This window comes from Sinohyriopsis cumingii, chromosome 5 (genome assembly GCF_028554795.1).
Source record: "Sinohyriopsis cumingii isolate HCF-2022 chromosome 5, ASM2855479v2, whole genome shotgun sequence".
Taxonomy (NCBI): domain Eukaryota; kingdom Metazoa; phylum Mollusca; class Bivalvia; order Unionida; family Unionidae; genus Sinohyriopsis; species Sinohyriopsis cumingii.
In genome coordinates, this window is record NC_142965.1 from 48,970,881 (window position 1) to 48,993,344 (window position 22,464).

The 22,464-nt window shown below is 34.7% G+C and overlaps 1 protein-coding gene across 1 annotated transcript in view; it reads left to right on the forward strand.

Annotated features, from left to right (window-relative positions):
* Positions 1 to 15,834, forward strand: part of LOC149799117 (glycerol kinase 5-like) — a 71,650-nt gene extending 55,816 nt beyond the window's left edge. Inside the window, exons 14-17 of the mRNA XM_089958149.1 lie at positions 983 to 1,026; positions 4,043 to 4,206; positions 12,095 to 12,231; positions 12,773 to 15,834. Coding sequence (XP_089814275.1) covers positions 983 to 1,026; positions 4,043 to 4,206; positions 12,095 to 12,231; positions 12,773 to 12,924 — 497 coding nt within the window. The 3' untranslated portion in view covers positions 12,925 to 15,834. The remainder of the gene's footprint in view (positions 1 to 982; positions 1,027 to 4,042; positions 4,207 to 12,094; positions 12,232 to 12,772) is intronic.
* The last annotated feature ends 6,630 nt before the right edge of the window (positions 15,835 to 22,464 follow it).

The following is a 22,464-nucleotide window of genomic DNA, read 5'->3' on the forward strand; positions in this document are numbered from 1 at the left end:
GTGAAGACAATTTAGACAACTGAGAAAACAAGATGATATCCCAAAAGAAGATCCAAGGAACTCAGTCAAACTGGTTGTGCAGTGTGATAACAGCTCATGATCAGTATTAATGTATTCATATTAAGATTTCATCATAATTGAACATTTTCTTATCCATCACCAAAGTCAACACAAAGATAGTATTTGACAAGCGGCCCATGTTGTGATAAATGATATCAATGAAATTGTGAAAGCATATTGTTTTTGGGCAGTTACTGTTTATCCAAGGTACATGCTACATAATATGTTGTAAGATATTTGGTACAAAATATGTTAAAACGTGTTACATAATGATATGTTTTACATACTGGAATAAAATGTGTTACATAATAATTAATATGACATGCATTATATAATGTTATACTATGCATTGAATAATGTCATATATGCTATGTAACATGTTATGTGTTACATAACATTTTAACATATGTCTTAGATAATATCTTGTGTGTGTTACATAATTTGTTTTAACATGTCTTAGATAATATCTTGTGTGTGTTACATAATTTGTTTTAACATATGTCTTAGATAATATCTTGTGTGTGTTACATAATTTGTTTTAACATATGTCTTAGATAATTTCTTGTGTGTGTTACATAATTTGTTTTAACATATGTCTTAGATAATATCTTGTGTGTGTTACATAATTTGTTTTAACATATGTCTTAGATAATATCTTGTGTGTGTTACATAATTTGTTTTAAGAACTACATCTACATTTGATACATGTTGAATGCATAATATTTCTGACAATTATTTTGAAATACAGATGTTTATACAAAAAAAGCCTGGCAATTTTTAGATGCAATTATAATGCAATTATTTCTTTTGACTTCTGTAGTAATTTATGTTGGTGTAGACCAGTATTCCACATATAAAATCTTAAAGAATTTAACATCACTATAGCATGAATATAAACCAATCATTACATTTTTCATTTCAGACAGTGATGGAGTGTATTTTATATCAGCATTTAGTGGACTTCAGGTAAATGTTCAGTAATATAGTTTGTATTTTGATGGAGTATGTTTTGTATCAGCATTTAGTGGGCTTCAGGTAAATGTTTGGTAATGTAGTAAGATTTAATATACTAAAAATGACAAAAGTTTCCGTGAGCATATTTATTTTTGCATGTTTAGCAAAGAAACTTATAATTTTGAAGTGTATAATGAAGCACATGGCATACAGTATATAATAAAGCACATGGCATACAGTGTATAATGAAGCACATGACATACGTTGTATAATGAAGCGCATGGCATACAGTGTATAATGAAGTATAATGAAGCACATGGCACATGGTCTGACAATCGTATACTCATTATTTCGACTATGAAAACAAAGTCATATGGACAGCGTTCTTTTGCATACCAGGGCCCAGCAACGTGGAATGAATTGCCCACCGAACTTAGACACAAAGACACAGTGATCACATTCAAGAGTGCTCTCAAAACTCACTTATTTCGACTGCAAGAACAAACTTAAAGACCTAATAATGTTTCCTACCTTAAATATTGTCAGCATGTTTTTTTCAATGTTTTCTAATTTCATGGTGTTTGTTTTTGTAATCATATCATTATATGTTTTTTATCTTATAGGTGTTGTCTAATGTTGTAAAGCGCTTAGACCTTCTAAAGATTAGGTGCTATACAAAGTCCTCATTATTATTATTATTATTATTATTATTATATAGTGTATAATAAAGCACATCACATCCATTGTATAATGAAGCACATGGCATACATTGTATAATGAATCACATGGCATTCAGTGTATATTGAAGCACATGGCATACATTGTATAATGAAGTACATGATATATAGTGTGTAATGAAGCACATGGCATACTGTGTAAAGTGATGCATATGACACATCACATACAGTTTTACATAATAAACACATGGTATGTTGTATATAAAAACAAATGGCATCATCTATACAAGGTAAACACATGGCTTACAGTGCCTATAAGATAAACACATGGCCCACGGTGTATAAAGAAATACTTAACATACATTTTTACATGATAAACACATTGTATATTGTGTATAAAAACAAATGGCATCAGTAAATTCTTTTTTAACATTTTCACTTTGTATTCTAGAGAAATAAATTTTTTGTTGAACTTACAAAGATTATTCTTCACACTCTTTTCTAATACTTATTTTAAGATCATAACAGGCATAACACAGTATGTAACATAAATTACCCTGGGAAGGCAGTTATTTAAAAATATATGACAGGGTAGTTTGATTTTACAGAGTTCATATTAAAATGTTTAGAAAATTCTAAATTGTATCTATGGGTGAGTTCCCCACTTTAAAAGTGCCTTCCTTGAGTTACGGATGTTTTAATTGAACAGCCCTTACAATATGTACAGAAAAGTCAACATTGTGTCACAGTATGTACACAAAATCAACATTGTGTCACAATATGTACACTAAATCAACATTGTGTCACAGTATGTACACTAAGTCAACATTGTGTCACAATATGTACACTAAATCAACATTGTGTCACAGTATGTACACTAAATCAACATTGTGTCACAATATGTACACTAAATCAACATTGTGTCACAATATGTAAAAGTCAACATCGTATCACAATATGTAGAATAAAGAAAACATTGTGGCATACTTGTCATGTGTATCAATATTTTTTGAAAGTCTGATAGATGTTTGTGTCTGTATGATGTGAAGTTTTTATTCATGGCTATAAATTGTAATGATCATTAGTAAATTTTAGTACATAGGTATAAGAGATTAAGAGTGCAGATTGCATTGGATCTATAAATAGTTGTTGATGTAGGTGTTTATGACCGTTCATAATAATATTTGTAACAAGACCTGTTTATGAGTTTGGGCTTGTTTCCCATTGGACAGGTTTGTCAGGTGGGTTCTAAGAAGAATTAAGGGTTAGGTCACCTGAATAGGTGTTTTAAAATAGTAGATTACATAATAAGATGTCATGTTGGGTATATTTGACATATAGTCATAATAGACTCTTGAAGGTGTATGTAAGGAGGGAACTGAGCAATCTGATTCATTCCTGTTTTGGATTCTTTGTTATTTCTTATTCTTGTTTCATATTTTAAAATCAGTCTGTAGATGTGTTCAATGTTGTGTTTAGATAGTTTGAGAGGAGACACTTGTTAGGATTATTCATTGGAATTACAAAGTGCTCATTGGACTGAATGTTATTCTAGGACTGTTGTGAAGTATTCAGAGAATTCTGGATAATGCCATTGTGATACATATATTCAAGGATCTGAAATTCATTTGAGACATTTGATTCTTTTTTACTTAATTAGAACATTTTAGGTTTATTTTGGATTCAGTTTATATTAGTGTAAGTTTGTCTTACATTTTCATTTTATAACTTTGGTAATTAAATTATTTGTTAAGTTTTACAAAAACATTTTGTTTTTGCTTTCTTCTGTTACTTAGTTTATGATCATAGGTTTAAAACACAATATGTAGAATAAAGTCAACATTGTGGCACTGTGTGTATACTAAAGTCAGTGTTTTGATTTAATCTTATTATTGTAATGTTTTGACTCCATGAAAGACAAGGAACCAAGTAAATAACTGACCATTAAGATGTTATGAATACTGTTTGATATAAAAAATAGAAATAATGCTAATTATACCTAAATTGATATTTACATCATTATATTTTGAACATGAAACCTAAAGATAAGGTTCTTACTTGATGTGTCTATGTGGGCATTGAATCTCATTGTTTTATTTCAAAAAGCTTGTTAACAGTTTTATAAAAAATCAGTTGGTGCAAAATTACTTTATAATTGTAGGCATTGAATAACATTGTCATATTTCAAAATGCATGTCAACAACTTTATAAACATGAATTCCCACACTTGATTGGACATTGTACAGTTTGCTGCAAAATCATTTCAACTGTCTACTGGCCTTTTTTAGGTTCTCTAACTCGTGTATTTGTAATTTGTATTTATCTCCAAAATTTGATCTGCTGTATTACAGGCCCCAATAAATGATGACAAGGCCACCAGCCTAATTATAGGAATGCAACCAACCACCACCAAGGCCCACATTGTACGTGCTATGATGGAGTCCATTGCCTTCCGATTCAAACTGCTGTATGAGACAGTACTTCTAGAGACAAAACTACCTCTATCTCATATCAGGTAAGTCTGACGTAAATTGAGGATAACTTTATCAGGAACTAAATTTTGTCTCTTATTTTACTTGTACTAATTATTTTTTAAAAAAATATCTGACTTGTCAAGCACATGATATGTCTATGCAGCCTAAGTGTGAAAAACAACTGTACAAGAAGCGGAGCTGATATTTTAATCATTGTAAAAAACAAATTTATAATATTTTTTGACAAAAGTACAATGCAGCCATTTGTTAATGATCTGTTATGAAAATATCCACAAGTAATAACATTTGTTAATAGTTTACCGGATTTTAGTTTAGCAGTACTTATTTATAAGTTACATGTCCACAGACTTGAAAGTCTTTGCTCTTGTTCTCTCATTAAGTTCCTACATCCATGATCTTTGAAGCTGAAAATATGAAACATGAGAATTGTGATACAGTCAGTGACTAACTGTGCCTTCACTGTGCACTGATGTATGTGTTTGTCCTCGCAGTGGTTTAGTTGATGACTTGCAATGTCTTCCTCTCTGTACACTGATGTGTGTGCTAGTCCTCACTGTGATTGATTTGGTGACTAGCAGTGTCTTCACTGTACGCTGATGTGTTAGTCCTCAGTGTGACTCATTTGGTGATTTGCAGTGTCTTGTTTGTCCTTGCAGTGATTCAGTTGATGACTTGCAGTGTCTTCCTCTCTGTACACTGATGTATGTGCTAGTCCTCACTGTGATTGATTTGGTGACTTGCAGAGTCTTCACTGTACACTGATGTGTTAGTCCTCAGTGTGACTCATTTGGTGATTTGCAGTGTCTTGTTTGTCCTCACAGTGATTCAGTTGATGACTTGCAGTGTCTTCCTCTCTGTACACTGATGTATGTGCTAGTCCTCACCGTGATTCAGTTGGTGACTAGCAGTGTCTTCACTGTACACTGTTGTATGTGTTAGTCCTCAGTGTGACTCAAATGATGGTTGGCGATGTTCTGTCTGTAAACTGCTGAATGTGTTTTTATCTTAACTCCATAGATAGCTGGTAATGTACTTTCTGTACACAACTGTATGTGTTAGTTCTCATGATATTTCAATTGGTAGCTTTTACTGACCTCTCCTGATATTACTGTTTGTGTTAGTCCTAATCTTGACAAATGTGATGGTTGGCAATGTCCAGTCTGTACACTGTCATATGTGTTCTCATTGTGACTCAATACTGATGGCTGGTGATGCCCGTTCTGTACAGTTGTTCTCACTGTGAATTAGTTGGTAACTGGCATTGTCATTACTGTACACTGCTGTATGCTGTAGTCTCATCATGGCTCTCCTGGCAGCTGATATTGCTTTATATAAACTGCTGTACAAGTTTTCATGGTGGTGTAATGTCTGATAATACCCTCTCTGTATTCTGCTGTACTACTCCCCATTATGACTGAATTCTTGGTTGGCAATTTTTCCTCTCTGTACACTGCTGTTATATCTCATCATGACTCGATTGGCTGTACATTACTCAGTTGAGGGCTGATAATATTCCTGATGTACAGTACTCAGTTGGTGGCTGGTTATGTCCGCTCTGTACACTACTTAGTTGAAAGCTGATGATAATCCCTATGGATGGTTCTGGATTTTAAAGAGTGGTTGACAAAAAAATTGCCAACCTCAATATTCTGTCGCCAATTTTCAAAAAATATCACCAGAGCAAGTAGTGAATATTTTTCCAAGTCTATTAATGCAATAAGCAATTAAAATTGAAAAAGATGGGATAGTTATTTCTTTATTGACAACAAGCAATACAGCCATAATATTACAAAATAAATCATTACATGACTGTTTTGCACTACTTCCATGGTCTTTGCATCCCGCATAACTGTCAGTGCATATATATGACTGTTGTCACCTGAAATAAATGCATTATCAAATGTAGAATATCTACTTTCCTGACGTCTAGTCTCTCTCTCTCTCATTTTTTAAATAGAAAAATCAGGTATTAAGCAAATCTATATTATGTATATTATTTTCCAAATAATAGTTTTGAAAGGAACTTTAGTTAATGACATTTAATACTAAAACCCTATGTTCGTACTTTGCAATGTAAGATAACTGATGTATAATATGACTGTCGATTTCATGGCATTCAGGAATTAAATGCTCCCCCCCCCTTATGACTAGCTTCACAAAGTACATTGCCGTCAACTAGGAGTTCAGAAATGTAATTTACCATACTTTACATGCTTTGCTTGTAGCGAATTGCTTCCTAAATCACAAGAATGATCACTGAATGCTGTAGATCTTTTCTCCACAAGCAAACTAGGATATCGATTCCCACCAATGAAACTTACACGAATCAATACCTGGCATTAGTGTACCGTATTTATAAGCATTAATTACCATCATTAAATTAAAAGAAGGAATGAAGAACCATGCAGAGCATATCTGTGGGAAATAGTTATCACATGTATGGTAGCTTGAGACCACATTTCAACTGTTAGCATAAGTTCACCCCCTTTTTAGGCATTGTTTGTTATAACAAAATAGGACATGGTTTATTTGTCAATCAATTGCTAGTGCTTTCACTCACTGTAGAACAGGCGGTTTCTTTGAAGTATGTCAAAGAGTTATGAGTCTAACCTTTAGCTATTGTGCAGTTTGGGTACAGCTGACCATAATATGAAATGGGGGCATGTGGGGGTGGGGAATACCACACTTCACAGGAAGAAAAGGCATGTCCTTTGAGAATTTCGTGTGTATTGGACCTGAAAAATTGGTGTTCTGTACTGGACCTTGGAAACTGGTCTTTTTGTACAAATCTGCTATGAGAGACCAGCTGTCTGGAGAGACTGCTTTTTGTTGGCAGAAGGTGCAGTCTGTCATAACAGGTTTTACTGTATACATAAATAACAGTGAGTAGATTTTTAGAGAATTATATTGATATTTAAAAATGTTTTTGACATCTTTAAACCATTTTGACATACTTTTTGAAGAACAATTTTTGTATTATCACAATTAAGTATTAGAAGACAAATTAACGTTCATATAATGTTTTTACATATATGATAATGGGGCCATATGCGTTTTACAAACCCACACCTATCTTTTAATGTAATAATACATAACTGCTACTATTGCATTGCTTTCCTTTTCCAAGTCCAAGCTAATTTATTTCATCCTCCAGTTAGTATCTGAGGGCCAGACTTGAAAAGAACATGGTCCAGTCTGACTCCTTCATCACAGATAACATACAGAATATCTTCCTCATTGGACAATGTACACAGTAAATGTGTGCTATAGTGCTTATCTAAATTAACCTTTGTTTTTGTCTTTAAATGTATTTTGGCATATCACATACCTTTTTGAATGATAGAGTGCTTATCTTCATGGTTCCTTCTTTATTTTGAGTGTTGTCTGTGTTTATTTTAAAAATAATTTTGACTGGTTTTTTGCACCCTGCTTATCAAGTAGTGCTTCAGTATATTCTATCCCCCTTCATTTTCCTGGGACTTGGTATTGTCTGCCCTATTTTGGTTCTATATTTGTTTGGTCTTGTATGAATTTTCTTTGGAGCTTCTTATTTTGTAGGGTGTGAACCAGCATGTACAATGGAAAGCCCTTCTAGAACACTTGTCCCAGATACTTATCATACACTGGGTTTGCATGCATAATTGGTTGCCCAATTTGTTTCTGGTCTTGACAAGTGTGGGATTGTTTTTCTTGCTGTTGTTGTTGTTGTAGGGTTTAACACCATTTTTCAGCACAAGATTGGCTATACATGGCGGCCAGTATAAATGGTGGAGGAAGAACCAGGAAAAACCCTGGAAAGAACCACTGACCCATGAGAAGCTAATGGCAAGCTTTCTCACATAACCACATTGGCCAAATGTGAGACTTGAACCCATGCAGACAGGGGTGAGATGGCAGTGATCCATAACGGTGAGCGCTTTAGACCACTTGGCCACTTGGGGCCCCAGTGGGACTTTGTTGAAAGTTGCTGCACATACGGGGGAGGAATAACAACCCCTCTTCCTCCTTGTCATTGCTGGACAAAACCCGCCATTTTCCTGAGGTGTTTGGATCTCATAAGTGCTGGGAAAGATAACGGCCCCTGTGGGGCATGAATATAATATGACCTCCATGGTACGGCAATTGCCAGAGGGCTAAGGGTCTCTGATGAAAATTATAATGTCTCACTGCTATTGAAGGATCAGTCCATGGCCTCTCCCAGGGGATGAGTAGTGCCCCCTCAAGTTGGCACCCCAGTGACAGATTAAAGCAAATTCCATCTTCCTGTGAGGGAAGACCAGCAGTCTTGATCAAATAAATTGGACATGGGATTGCCTGTCATATTTTTGTTGCTGGGCCAGTGTATGACCAGTAACCACGCACCAGTCACTGGTCATTCATCAGTCACTTCTCACCAGCTTTTGATTATCAGTCTAGGGACTGGGATTGGGTCAATAATACACCTGTTACCATTGCATCCCAATGCAGATAGGTAGTTGCATTTTGTTCCCTTGATCTTGGTTGGGGATCAGATCAGCATCACTAGCTCCCTCCATTCCTGTTTTAATCCTTATTGGATGTGGGAAGCCCCCTTTCCAGGAGATGAGTATTCTTTTTCCCCAACTCCAAGGTACCATGGATGTTCCATCATCACCTCAAACCTGGTCCAACAGAAGAAGGGAGGGATGCTTCTCACATCCTAGATGATCTATAAGGGATAACATTTTTCCTAGTACAGTAGGGTTAGTTCCATCAAAACCTATGAGAGGTTTCAAGAAGGTGGCAACCACATTTTACATACCATTCTCTGAAGAGAGAGATACTGGAAAGGGCAGTCTTGTTTCACCTTGAGTAGGCTCAAGATTACGGTGCCATTTTCACTGTAATTGTGGATTCAATTGAGTCCTCATAGGAACTGGTGGTGTCAGTTCCTTGTATATTGGGGTCACAATCTCCTTCCTTTCTGTTGGGTTAAGTGTTGGAAGGGCAGAAGTTTGGAGGTTTGATAGGACAGTGAACAAAGTTGACTGCCTTCTTCCCCTAGACTTATATCCTAAAACATGTTGCAGTGAAGACTAGAAGATTCTTTCTGGTTTTTAGTGGCTTTCTGGGACTTCATCTCATCCAGATCTTGTGTTGCTCTCACACTTAGTGATGACCTGAGAGCTTACAGTTTTCTGGAGCCAAAAATTTACCAAGCAGCAGAAGGTTCACCTTCTACTTCAGACTCTTGCTTTATCTTTCTGGTGTCAAAATAGGGGAACATTTTCGCTCATCATCAAGCATTGCATTTTTTAACAAATATCTTCAGGAATCACACTTCAAGATGGAGACTACTGCCATGGTCAGAAATGCAATATGGCCGTGTGGTTGGGTGTTCATCATTGACCTTTACAACCCTATCTTCCTGCCACAGAGAAAATATCTCTGCTTTTGTCTTGACCTTGAGGTATTTCAATTTTGTGCTTTTCTGTTTGACCTCACCATCACCCCTGGAGCCTTTGCCAGGGTAATGGGGCAGTGCGCTTGAGGTCTTTAGGGATCCCCATCTACTAATATTCTGATGACTGATTGATGCAAAACATCCTCAGAAATTCTTTCCTTAAGGACCTGTCTCACTGAAGCTCATTATTGATGCAAATTGGTCTTATCCCAAACCTAGTGACATCTGATCTCTTCTTTTCTCAGGACTTTGTATATCTTGGGATGAATTTTCTCACCAGCCTATGGATACTTCATGTTCCTGCAGATACGATCAACTAAGGCCTACCCCTCTTATTGGCTATTCTTGCCAAGACCTCATCAGCTTGCCTTTACATCTCTCCTCTGCAGACTTAGGAGAATTAACTTGTGTCATCTCCAGTTTCATGCTTCTGGGAAACTTGCAGCTCTTTCACCACCTTTAGCAATGGTGGCAAAAGTGCAACAAGTTTCTGACTGGAGTTCTAATTCACACTCTAAAATCCCACTCAAACAACACATCAGTAGTAGCATACCTCAGGCGTTAATGAGGTAAATATGATCCTTCTCATTGCATGGAAGTCTGGAACCTTCTCTGAAGGGCAGCCTTATCAGAGAACCCTCCCCATATATGACATATTCTGGGTAAGAAGAATAGCCTGGAAGAGTCTTTCCAGAGGCGGTCCTCATTAAATGGTTTCACCATGTGTTGGTAGCAGAATCACTTTTCCAGTTGTGGGGAAGACCCTGGGTGGACTTGTTTGTTATAGGACTGAACAACATCTTCCCTGTTACTGTATCAGCAGTACCAGATCAGAGGGCCTGGGTGGTGGATGCTTTGAGTTTAATATCGGATATACACATATGCCTTCCCACCTTTCAAAATAATTGCACAGAATCTCCACCAAATTAGGATCTCTGCTGTTTGATTCAAGCCAGGTAGCACCCCTGTGGCCCCAACATTCATGGTTCAGTGACCTAATCTACAGTTTGGTAGACAAACCCAGGAGATTATCACAGTAGGGACACCCCACTATAGTCCCCTGACTTTTCCCCTACACACTTGGCTCATGCCAGGCAATCAATCAACAAGGATCGGTTGTCGAGAATGGTTGCCAAATGCATCATCCAGGCTAGTAGGCAATCTGTTTTCAGGATTTATGATGTAAACTGATGAATCTTCTGCAATTGCTGCAATAAGAAATGCATAGATCCTAGCTGTGCCCCTTTAAACATAGTTACATATTTTCTTCTCTTCCTTTTCAATGTAAAGAAAATGTTCTGTATCCATTATAGAGCAACCCTTTATTACATTCTCGAGTTATCTACTCGTTCTACCATTTATGTGGGCACTCGTCTTTATGACCTCATCAGATATTTTGAGCTTCAGATACTGGTATCTCAGTTCCTGATGTGTTAATGGAATCTTCCTATTTTTAGGAGCATCATCAAAATTCCCATATCAACCTTTGAGTGAAACTTCCTTTGAAAACCGTACCCATCAGACAGTTTTCATGCTCTTTGCATCATTGAGGAGAAGGAGCAAGCTACATGCCTTGTCAGAGGAAAGAAGTTTTTTATATTTCTGTTTAAGAATCAGCTATCTTCAGTAGTTCCACTTCCTATTGAGATCCCCAGTCTCAGTCATATCTCTACATGGGAATTCAAAGATATTAGGCTCTTTTGCCCAGTTAGGGCTTTAAGGTTTTATTTGGCTTTCTCTGTATGAAGAAGGAATGGTCATACTTGTTTCTCCCAACTTCCTAAGGGTCCCTCTGATATTTCAGCAGTCACCATTTCCAGGTGGATTGTCCTCAGTATCAGGAGAGCCTACCAGTCCCTCACTGAGAGGGACCTTTCTTTCATGAGAATTAAAATCCATGTAGCTAGGGCTATTTCAACATCATCACCATATTTGAATCACTCCTCTTTGGACAATGTTATGAGAAATACCTTCTGGTGGTCCACCACTACCTTTACCTTTGATCTTTGGCACATCAGGGCGAAGGCATTTTCCGTTGGTCCTAGAGCGATGACACAGCATATGTCCCAGTCATTGACCATCCTACAGTAGTGTGCGCTTCTGCCATAAGGGTATACTAAGTGTAGTTGTTTTCTTTAGCAGATTTGTTGAGACTTTCAGCCTCCCTCTTAACAAGTAAATTCAGTAATACAGTAGTAGTAGGTAATTTATGACAGCTATTAAGATGTAGTTTCAGTTTAGTGTATTAAGATTCCCTCCTCCGATGCAACTCTGATGTCCTGTACTCTTGATCCAAGTTAAAAAAGGAAGGTCTTTCATATATTGGTGGTGACTAAGAAAGTCCTACTGGGATCATGTTCTTCACAATTCTGGCCCTCCAGTACTAATTGGTCAAGGAAATATTCAGCTTGGATTAAGAACTAAGGGTTCCAGAAAAGCAAGTATTACATAATTAAAACTTCGTAATCTTTTTTATTTGTTGTTAGAGTTGATGGAGGAGTGACAAATAATGAGTTTGTGGTGCAGTTGATGGCAGACATAACAAACCAGTCGGTGGATAGAGCCAAGCAAACTGGAGACATGACAAGTCTGGGAGTGGCTTTTTTAGCGGGATTGGCAACAGGTAGGTGTAAGAGGCAGACATGCAGATACATTGACATTCAGTAATGTTTCAGGTGTGGGAATGGTTTTATGCCAATTGTTCTGATATTTTCATTGTTATATAGAATAGCTATGGTTATCAATTAGTACATCATTGAATGTTAAACAAAATATAAAATCATGCAAGTTAAATACATCTTTAAAGTTTTGTCTTGTGAGTATAACAGTATCTGTTAATCTTATGAAGTGCTCACTCATTAATTCCAGTATCATGAAGTTCACCAAATTGTTATGTCTTCCAATATATATTTAAGACATCAAATATAATGCTAACACCTACACTTAAGAATCCATAGGAGAAACAAAAGGTGAAAAGCCCTTAATTTTTAAATAGATTTCTCACATCCTGAATGAATGATTTAAATGTATGTCCTTTAATTGTGTACCCTTTGTATTTTGACAGCTGGTTGGGCTCAGGTGGCTTTCAAACCCATAGTTTAGAATGTAAACCATTAGGCTGCACTGCACCATTTTCACTCATTTCTTTTACCATTATTTTCTAGGTGTTTGGAAAAATAAGGAGGAACTGAAGAAGATCCGAAAATCTGAAAAAGTCTTTAATCCTAATCCAACATGGCCAAAGTACAAGCATATTTTCCACCAGTGGGAGAGGGCATTGGCCAGGGCAAGGCAGTGGTATAAAGAGGAAAATTAAAGAGTCATAGATATGGGTATTTTTTATATATGAAAAGTTTATGATTTTGTTAAACAGTAACATTTTATTTTGGCTGGTTGTATTTCAACAATTGCAAATGTAGAGAGGTTATAATAATTATAGAGGTAAACTTGTATGGGATTTATTTTCGTGATCTCACTTTGAGACCACAAAATCACTGATTTTTCATCACCTAAAAAAATATGCTCAGAAATACAGCAAGTGTAAATGTGAGAATTGAATGCATTCATTGCTGTTAAAGCTGTTACAATGTCAGACATTCATTGCATTGAGGTCCAACTCCTTGAGATAAACAAAACTTCAGATGCTAAAGTTAACAGTGAGGTCATACCAAGGTTGTGTAATTAATGTAGACTCTTTATTATGTCATGCAGTTTTAGTGTATGTATTAATAGAATGTGATTTATACACCTATAAACTGACACAAATAACCTCACCATGTTTTATTTCACTTATAAACCTAGTCAAATAGACCTAGACAAATAGCCTTTCCATGCTTGATTACACTTACAGACTTGGACAAATAGCCTTTCCATGCTTGATTACACTTACAGACTTGGACATATAGCCTTTCCATGCTTGATTACACTTGCAGACTTGGACAAATGGCCTTTCCATGCTTGATTATACTTACAGACTTGGACAAATAGCCTTTCCATGCTTGATTACACTTACAGACTTGGACATATAGCCTTTCCATGTTTGATTACACTTACTGACTTGGACAAATAGCCTTTCCATGCTTGATTATACTTGCAGACTTGGACAAATAGCCTTTCCATGCTTGATTACACTTGCAGACTTGGACATATAGCCTTTCCATGCTTGATTACACTTACAGACTTGGACAAATAGCCTTTCCATGCTTAATTATACTTGCAGACTTGGACAAATAGCCTTTCCATGCTTGATTACACTGAGAGACTTGGACAAATAGCCTTTCCATGCTTGATTACAATTACAGACCTAGACAACTGTCCTCATCATGTTTTATTATATTGTATAGGCCTAGATAAATAGCAATAACATGTTTTATTACATTTAGATTAGCAAACTTGTCATAAATCAAACCATACAAAATTCACATAAAAGGCAGCTATACTCAGTGCTAGCTTTAGTTCCCTTGGACTTTTCCCACCTCATTTTAGATATTTGGTAAGTGCTGGTTTGAAAGTCAGAGTAAATTTGTATAAAAAGCATGGTATTTGCCAAAATCATGATGTAGCATAGAGTAGTTACTTATAACAGGGGCTACCAAATTTAAATGACATTTGTTCTCAGACCCCATTTGCCTGATACTATCATAGAACCAGTGGTATCATCTTTCAAAAAGCTACAATGCTCTTTGCAAATGGATGCACAAACCATGCATGAATGTTGCTCAATATCTGACAGAAAGAAAACTACAGGCAACTAGTCAGCCATGTTATATTGATAATTGAAGAAAGCAGAAAAATGAACAGGTGTGTCAAACTCACTATCTGTAACATTAACTGGCCCGAATCTAAACTTACTGCCTTTGGGCAGATGGGTCATTGCTTATTTTAACCACAAAAATAAATGTCCATATTAATGGAGTTTCATTGAATTCAAATCTAGAGCGTTTCAGACTGTTCACTTAATCATTTTCCCAGTCATGAATCTGATACCATTGCCAAATATTTTTGCTCCCAAAGAGTTACAGATTCAGTCAGTCTTTTAGAAATAAGCAGACTGACTATAAACGAGCTGATTTATTTGAACTACTCAGAAATTAGACAAAAAACTGTCTCGATAGCAAAATTGTTAATCTGTTTATCAATCATGACCAGTACAACTGATAGCATGCAATACCAAATTAAGGATAAATGTCTAAGAGAGATTTGCTAGTTAACTTCAAATTTTGTGTGAAATTTTGCAGACAATTTAACTTTTATCGACATAAAGGAGTAAATTGACTAGGAAGCAAGTTCAAAAAGAACGAAAGTCTGTCCTCTAAATTGTTCAATTTTTAAGGATTAGATATTATATTTCACCTCTAAAGCACGTAATAGTACTTCACAAAAAGATGCCACCCTTGTGAAGGCAAGCAGTGTATACGCAAGGAAGGCCAATGCAAAATGAGTGTGAAATTAAAGACATCATTTTCAAATCCTTATTTTTTTAAAATTTATGTGAAGTTTAAATGGAAATAGCACTTGTCAGCAATTTTGTTGGATATTCATTTAAATATTTTTATATCTTTTTGGGCATTCCTATTCAGAACTAGTATTGATAGAGAATCACACTTTAATTTGGTATCATGTTGCATTTTGTTCATATATAGTTGTCTTGATTTAATATGAGAAGTTTTTAATATAGCATTATATATATATATTATAAAATAAAAAACACCAACACGTAGAATATGTATATATGTGTGTGTGAGTGTGTATTTTGATATTGATATATGTAAAAGTTTAATCTAGTTGTAATAGATGATTTCACATGTAAAGGATATTTTCTGCACAAAAAGGCGATCTTTGTAATAGATTGTTCATTACATAAACCTATGCATAAATACATTGATTGGAACATTATATTTGTTATATCATACTCATTTTAGCAAGGTTTGTTATTATGGTAAATAACCTTTTTAAAGATTTGCATGCCTTGAAAGATAATTAATATAAGAGATTTATTTGTTTCGATAGACTCATTTCTTTATTTTTATAGGATTATTATAATAATGCAGTGTAGTTTATGGATTTTTATTGTACTTGTTTACGTTGTGTTGGAAAAATGTTGTATTGATTGGGACTTGTCCTAATACAAGGATTTTATTGTAGCTTGGACAAGTACATAGAAGAATGTGTGATGTAAATCGTAAATTACATTGGACTTATTATTACATATATATATATATATATATATATATATATATATATATATATATATATATATATATTAAGTATAGTGTATTCATGATATCAATGTATGGGCAAGAAATATAAACAGTGTGTCTATTGATGGCCATAAGGATGATGGAATAAAGAGGGCATTGAATGACCTTGAGATCTTTGAATGACCTTGAGATCCATGTTTTACTTTTTCTATGATTTCCATCATGCTTGAGTTCAGCCAAGAACCAGCTCCTTGACTACCATTTGGGTCATTGTAGACCAACACTTAACCAGAAATAAAAAGAAATGTAAACACTGTGCATCAGAATCTTGGATGTATTATACTGCAACATTATATAATATGCAATCTCTGATCCACTTTTTACATAACACTGCAGCAGTATATATGCAGTTTCTGTACTGCTTTTCACACACTATGCAACAACATTATATATGCAGTCTCTGTACAGTTTTTCACACACTATGCAACAACATTATATATGCAGTCTCTGTACAGTTTTTCACACACTATGCAACAACATTATATATGCAGTCTCTGTACAGTTTTTCACACACTATGCAACAACATTATATATGCAGTCTCTGTACAGTTTTTTGCACCTTATACTACAATAGTATACATACAATATCTGTACAGCTTTTCACATTATATACAACAACAGTATATGCAATCACTTTAGAAATTTTCACCAACAGTATATAATTATGCAGTGTCTGTACAGCTTTTAATGTATTATGCTATAGCAGTATATATGTTGACTTTGTAGAGCTTTTCACACCTACTACAGCAGTATATATATATATATATATATATATATATATATATATATATATATATATATATATATATATATATATATATGTTCTCTGTACAGCTTGTCATATATTGTACAGCTTTTCATGTTTTTTCCAGCTTACCTCAGAACTGAACTAAAACATATAATAATGACCCTAGGTACTGAGGATTCATTTATCTTTCAGGTTTTGTTTAATTGACATTCTTGCTGGTACTTAAATTTGTGAATTGGAAAAAGACCCATTTGTTTCCACATCATTGTTGGGTCATAGAATATGTGGACTGGGAAAAGGTCCATTTGTTTCCACATCATTGTTGGGTCATAGAATATATGGACTGGGAAAAGGTCCATTTGTTTCCACATCATTGTTGAGTTTTAGAATTTGTGGACTGGGAAAAGGTCCATTTGTTTCCACATAATTGTCGGGTCTTAGAAATTGTGGATTAGGAAAAGGCCCATTTGTTTCCACATCATTATTGGGTCTTAAGGTTTGTGGATTCGGAAAAGGACCATTTGTTTCCACATCACTGTTGGGTCTAAAACTTGTAATTTGTAAGAAATTCAAGTATGAATTCCACAAAAATTGATAACCCATTCAACATAATGAATTTGCAGTAATTATTCATCTTGGATGGTGTAATTTCTTGTAGCTCCCTTTTTTATGCCCACACCTTGATGCAGAAATTTACAGAAATCCTTGTGTCCATCCATCCATCTGTCTTTTATCCCCGACACACAACTAGGCCCACAATTCGTTATGGTTTTATACTGCAAATTGTTACATATTATAGTCATCACCTTAGTAAGAACACTTTGACAAATCACTTTGTTTTCAAAAGTTTTGTTAGATATTGACCTTTCAAACTTGCTGCTGAATGCATTTTGTGATAAATATTGTGAGAAAAAATAATATACCTGTTTTTTAACGGACAGCCATCAAACTTTGTCTTGTTATTGTCATCAGCTGAAAATGTCTGTATTGACCAATCACTGTGCTCAACTTTTGTTAGAGTTATCATCCTTTATGTTCTGCTACTGAATGCAGTGAAAGACAGAATCTTGTGAAAACAACTTGACTTGCAGATCATCAGACAAATCTGTATACATGTACATAGCAATTTTTATAAGAGTTATTGCCCTTTTTTTACCTATAGATGGATACAATTTACTACCGAATATTTTGTGAATGCATCTGCTCTTGCAGTTTTTATTGGATTGCTTTGAAACTTAGTACATATCACGTTTTTCAAGTTAACTAGTCATTGTACTTCTACTATGCATGCATTTTGACAATAGACTCATGTCTCTCATTTTGGGATAGGTGGATGCAGGAGAAATAGAGATATATTTATGTTATCAAATTGTTCATTATTCCTCAAGCTTTCATGTGGGATTACTTCCAAAAAGCATTGTTTAAAACAAAGATGCATTAGTTCTTGTTGGGTATGACATGTGTCAGAATCCATCTTTTCATAGTCATGATTATCCATGGGTTAACAAAATTGTTTAACCAAAATCAGACAATGTTTGAAAGCATTGCTCCTATAGTGATGTTAAGTATAAGTCTGTTTGTGATTTAACTGTCCCACAGTGGTATTGCTAAAGTGAATTATAATTTTGTTTGTATGATTTCACAACAAAGTTTAATTTCTTATGTGATATGATGGTTTTGTGGATCTTTCTTCTTACAAACTATATAGTATAATTTTCTCATTTACTAGCATGAAGAATCTATTCTAAATTTCTTTTTTCCAGTACATTACCTAATCATAATAAATTAGAAAAACATCGATTACTTCACAACTTCCAAGCTGATAAATATGATAACCATATATCAGCATTATTTGCATCCCATCTTTGAAAAAAAAAATGTTCCAACATTTCTGAGTCTAATGGTATACATTGTCTGTTCCAACATTTCTGAGTCTAATGGTATACATTGTCTGTTCCAACATTTCTGAGTCTAATGGTATACATTGTCTGTGTTCATGTAGATAATATAGCATGTCTATCAGTACAAACTGATCAACCTGTCATCTGTGTAGCATAGAGAAGACACTGTCTTTAAAGCCGCAGTGATGCCATTTTTTAAAATAAATTTCACCATTCTTCCAATCTAAAGTTTGGAAGGATGGAAATGATTTGTTTAAAAAACCTATTTTGACATTAACTGTTCTTTGAAATAATCAGTGACGTTAGGTTTAAACAATATTCAAATATTCAGTTTAGAATTAAGAGGTAGCACCAGATGCCAAAGTTGCTCGTAATTCCATACATTTTCAGGAGTACTTTGAAAGGAGTGACATCATGCATTTGACAAATTGCAATAGTGATTAGTTTAATAACAACAAGATTCACACATGGGAAATAAATTGATAAGATAGGAAAGGAAGAAAGGTAGGTCTGCTTTTTTAAGTGGATCTGAGAAGTTAAAAAATTTGTACACATATAATAAATACAATGTTTGACCTACCTTCATTTCATATACAATTTATTTATATTTGGAACAGCATAACCTAGGATAATACCACATAATGATCACTTACCGTATCCAACATAGCATGGTATTGGCTTCTATTATTTACAATGGTTGCATTACCAAGTCTTGTGTTCCAGCTTTCGACTGAAACTGGTTGACCCACAGATGTTGCCGATCAACATCAAATTAATTCATACACATGTGAAACATGGCCACATTTCTCAATTCTTGGGAGAAATTACAAGGCTTATAATGTGATGAATCATCAGTATTATCAAGTTGTAAAGACACCCAACATTGTTTAAGACCAGTATCTTCCAAGTATATTATGGTGATTTGGCTACATAACTTCTTCCATGTAATGGTGGCATAGGGGCTTTAGAGGACCTTAGTTTTCTTGCAATTCCACAGAAATGGCAGCATGGCAAGACATTTTGTTGCCAAGAATTCTCAATAACGTCTTCAGAACGTACTAGATCTAGAAGACTGACAATTGCAGCATGTGATAATGTTTTTCTTATAATGTCATGTTTAAATACAACTGGTACAGAGTCCCAGAGATAAAGCAGGGATGCTAATGATTTACTGTGTACAGACAATTGTGATAATTTTAGTATTCTTTTGAATTGTGTACTTGTTTAGTTATATGAAATGTAATCATATTGACATCACAATATGCTGAAATTCTTTTAAAAAATTGGGCATTGAAATTCCTCCTAAAGTGTTTGATATAAGGAATTGAACAATATACCTTAGTATTTGGGATCCAAGTTAGATTTTTCATTTGTTTCCATCAATTTATAAGAGCAAGATTTCTTAAATCAGAATAAGGCTTTTAAGCAAGCTGCAATTATATATGTATGAATGACTTCCAAATTCCATATGGATTGACCAAGAATTCTAAATATGTTAAAAATATAACCTATGACAAATAAATTCAGGTACTATTTAGAAGCTGTATAAAACCCAGCAACGTATTGTTACACCCCAGCATGACATTGGATGGGGCATGTGGTATTAACCTTGTCTGTTTGTACATCCATCCATTGCACCTTGGTATGCTTTTCGCAATTAGGTCATTTTTCAGGTATTATGGCTGAGCATCTGTATTCCTAAAACATATTTCTAATTGTATATTCAGGCATCTGTATTCCATAAATTGTATCAGTATTCTATAAATTGTATGTTCAGCATCTGCCATTCCAAAAACAAATTTGTAATTGTATTTTCAACTCTGGGATGAAATTCATGACATGAAATGTATATAACAAAATATTTTATCTTACTTTAATAATTGTTATTGACAGTTCAATATATACCACCTTTGTCGGCCAATATTTTTATAATGTTGCTGTTTACATTTATAGTGTTGGTATGTGAACCCATTATGAATATTTTTGTAAGGTAGTCTTAATAAGAGTATTCGAAACTTGTATCCTTGTAGCACACTGATAAAAGAATTATATTTTTGATATTGTTATTTTTATTTTTTCATCCTGTATTATTGCCTATCTTAATGCTCTAGAGTCATCGATATAAAATTTATTAATGCACCATTACTCCAACAAGCTTTATTTGGATCAATCATCCTTGTCTTGCACCTTTAATGATCTATAGACTAATTATTGTCAAACCTGCTGCAGCAACCACTTGCACATAATGGTCACCTGTGGTCTTCTAGTATTCCTGACACCTAAATGAGCACAAAATTACTGTGTATGAAACCAGAGTTTTATATTAGCTGTCTTTGTTCATAGTTTATATTAAAAGGCAATTTCACCAATTTTGATCAGTGGATTGTCATCAGATTTTGCTCATAAATGCATCAGGGGAGGAAAGAATATCCCTAGCAACTGAAGACTAAGGAATTTAAAGGCTGCAACCACAGGGGAAAATTGGCTCTTTTGGCAAACAGGAGTTAACCATGGTCCCATAGATTCTTTCTCCATTTCCTCACTGCCGTGTCCACACAAGAACACCAGCTTGTAGTTATGTGGATTGAAAGATGCAACTTTGCACAATATTTTAATGATTTTGTACTTCATCAATCAATGCAAGGCATATATTGAATGTTTGTGTTGGGAAAGATTTTCGATTTGAAGAGATTTAATGATGTCTAATCTTCTATTACTCATAATGGTCAGTGTTTCTAATTATTAATTCCATATTTACTAGCTCTGTTGGTCTTTTGGCCTTTTAGTAAACCAATGGAAAGGGACATGACTCAATTTTCAATCCTCAGATAGTCTTGCTCAACCAGCTTCACATTTTTTCATGGGATCTTTGCCATACCAGGGTCTATTAAACCAATTTTTTTTCTCCTAACACCAAAACAAATCTTTCAAGTGTTGGAAAGGCAGTTTTATTGACTAATCTGATGAGGTTGTCTTATTTAATTGTGATGATAAGATATGTCATACACATGGGCATTGTCATTGGCTGATGTTGATGCACCTTCTAATTAGGGACCGACCATTTAATTATTTATAATCACTGAAAGTAACATGATTATGATTATCTCACAAGTTCTGCTCATCCATTTGAACCATTTATACCATCCTATACAAACTCACCATGCCATCAGTATGCTCAGTACCTTGATTTCATTTTGTGATGATTTAAGTTTGTGTTATACTCAAGGAGTCCCTTTACTGAGTGAATCAAATGCACGTGGAAGTTCTGCTGGAAGTTCCTTGTTTTATCCCTATTTCCAAGGACTTCTAGATAGCAGATGTCAACTGGAGGTTTTCATAACGCATCTAGACTATAATAATTTTCCTCTATTCAATCAATTACCATTAATTATCACAACCTTTTACATTTGCATCACAACTTCAGAATTGCATGCAGCTTCACAAGTGCATGGTTTCTCCTTGTTAGGATTCCACAGAGTAACGTCACTACATAAATACCTAGTCCTACAATGTAAGACATAGCACATGTTGGTTTTGTTTTAGTGCAAAAATATTGCATTATGTGTCTTACATTATAGGACTACTTAAATACCATACAGTACATATCACAACTCAAGCACCCAATAAAGGGAACTACTGTATTTTCCTACTCTATCCCCACGTCAGCCGAACCACAACTTTGAACCTCATTTCACTTGTTACTCTACACTACATTTGCCATCATGCCAGCAATAAGAAGTGTCTTCAGATAATGGAACAACCCCTTCTTAAGTATTCTTTTGTACAAACTATAAGTCCCTATCACAAATATTGCACATGGAAATACACAACCAATCAACACCTTTAGATTTAAATAGAACTACTTCCATGGACATTTATTCTGTTTCTGACCTGAACTCAACTATGTACCTAAACCATGCCATCATAAAATCCTCATCAATACTACA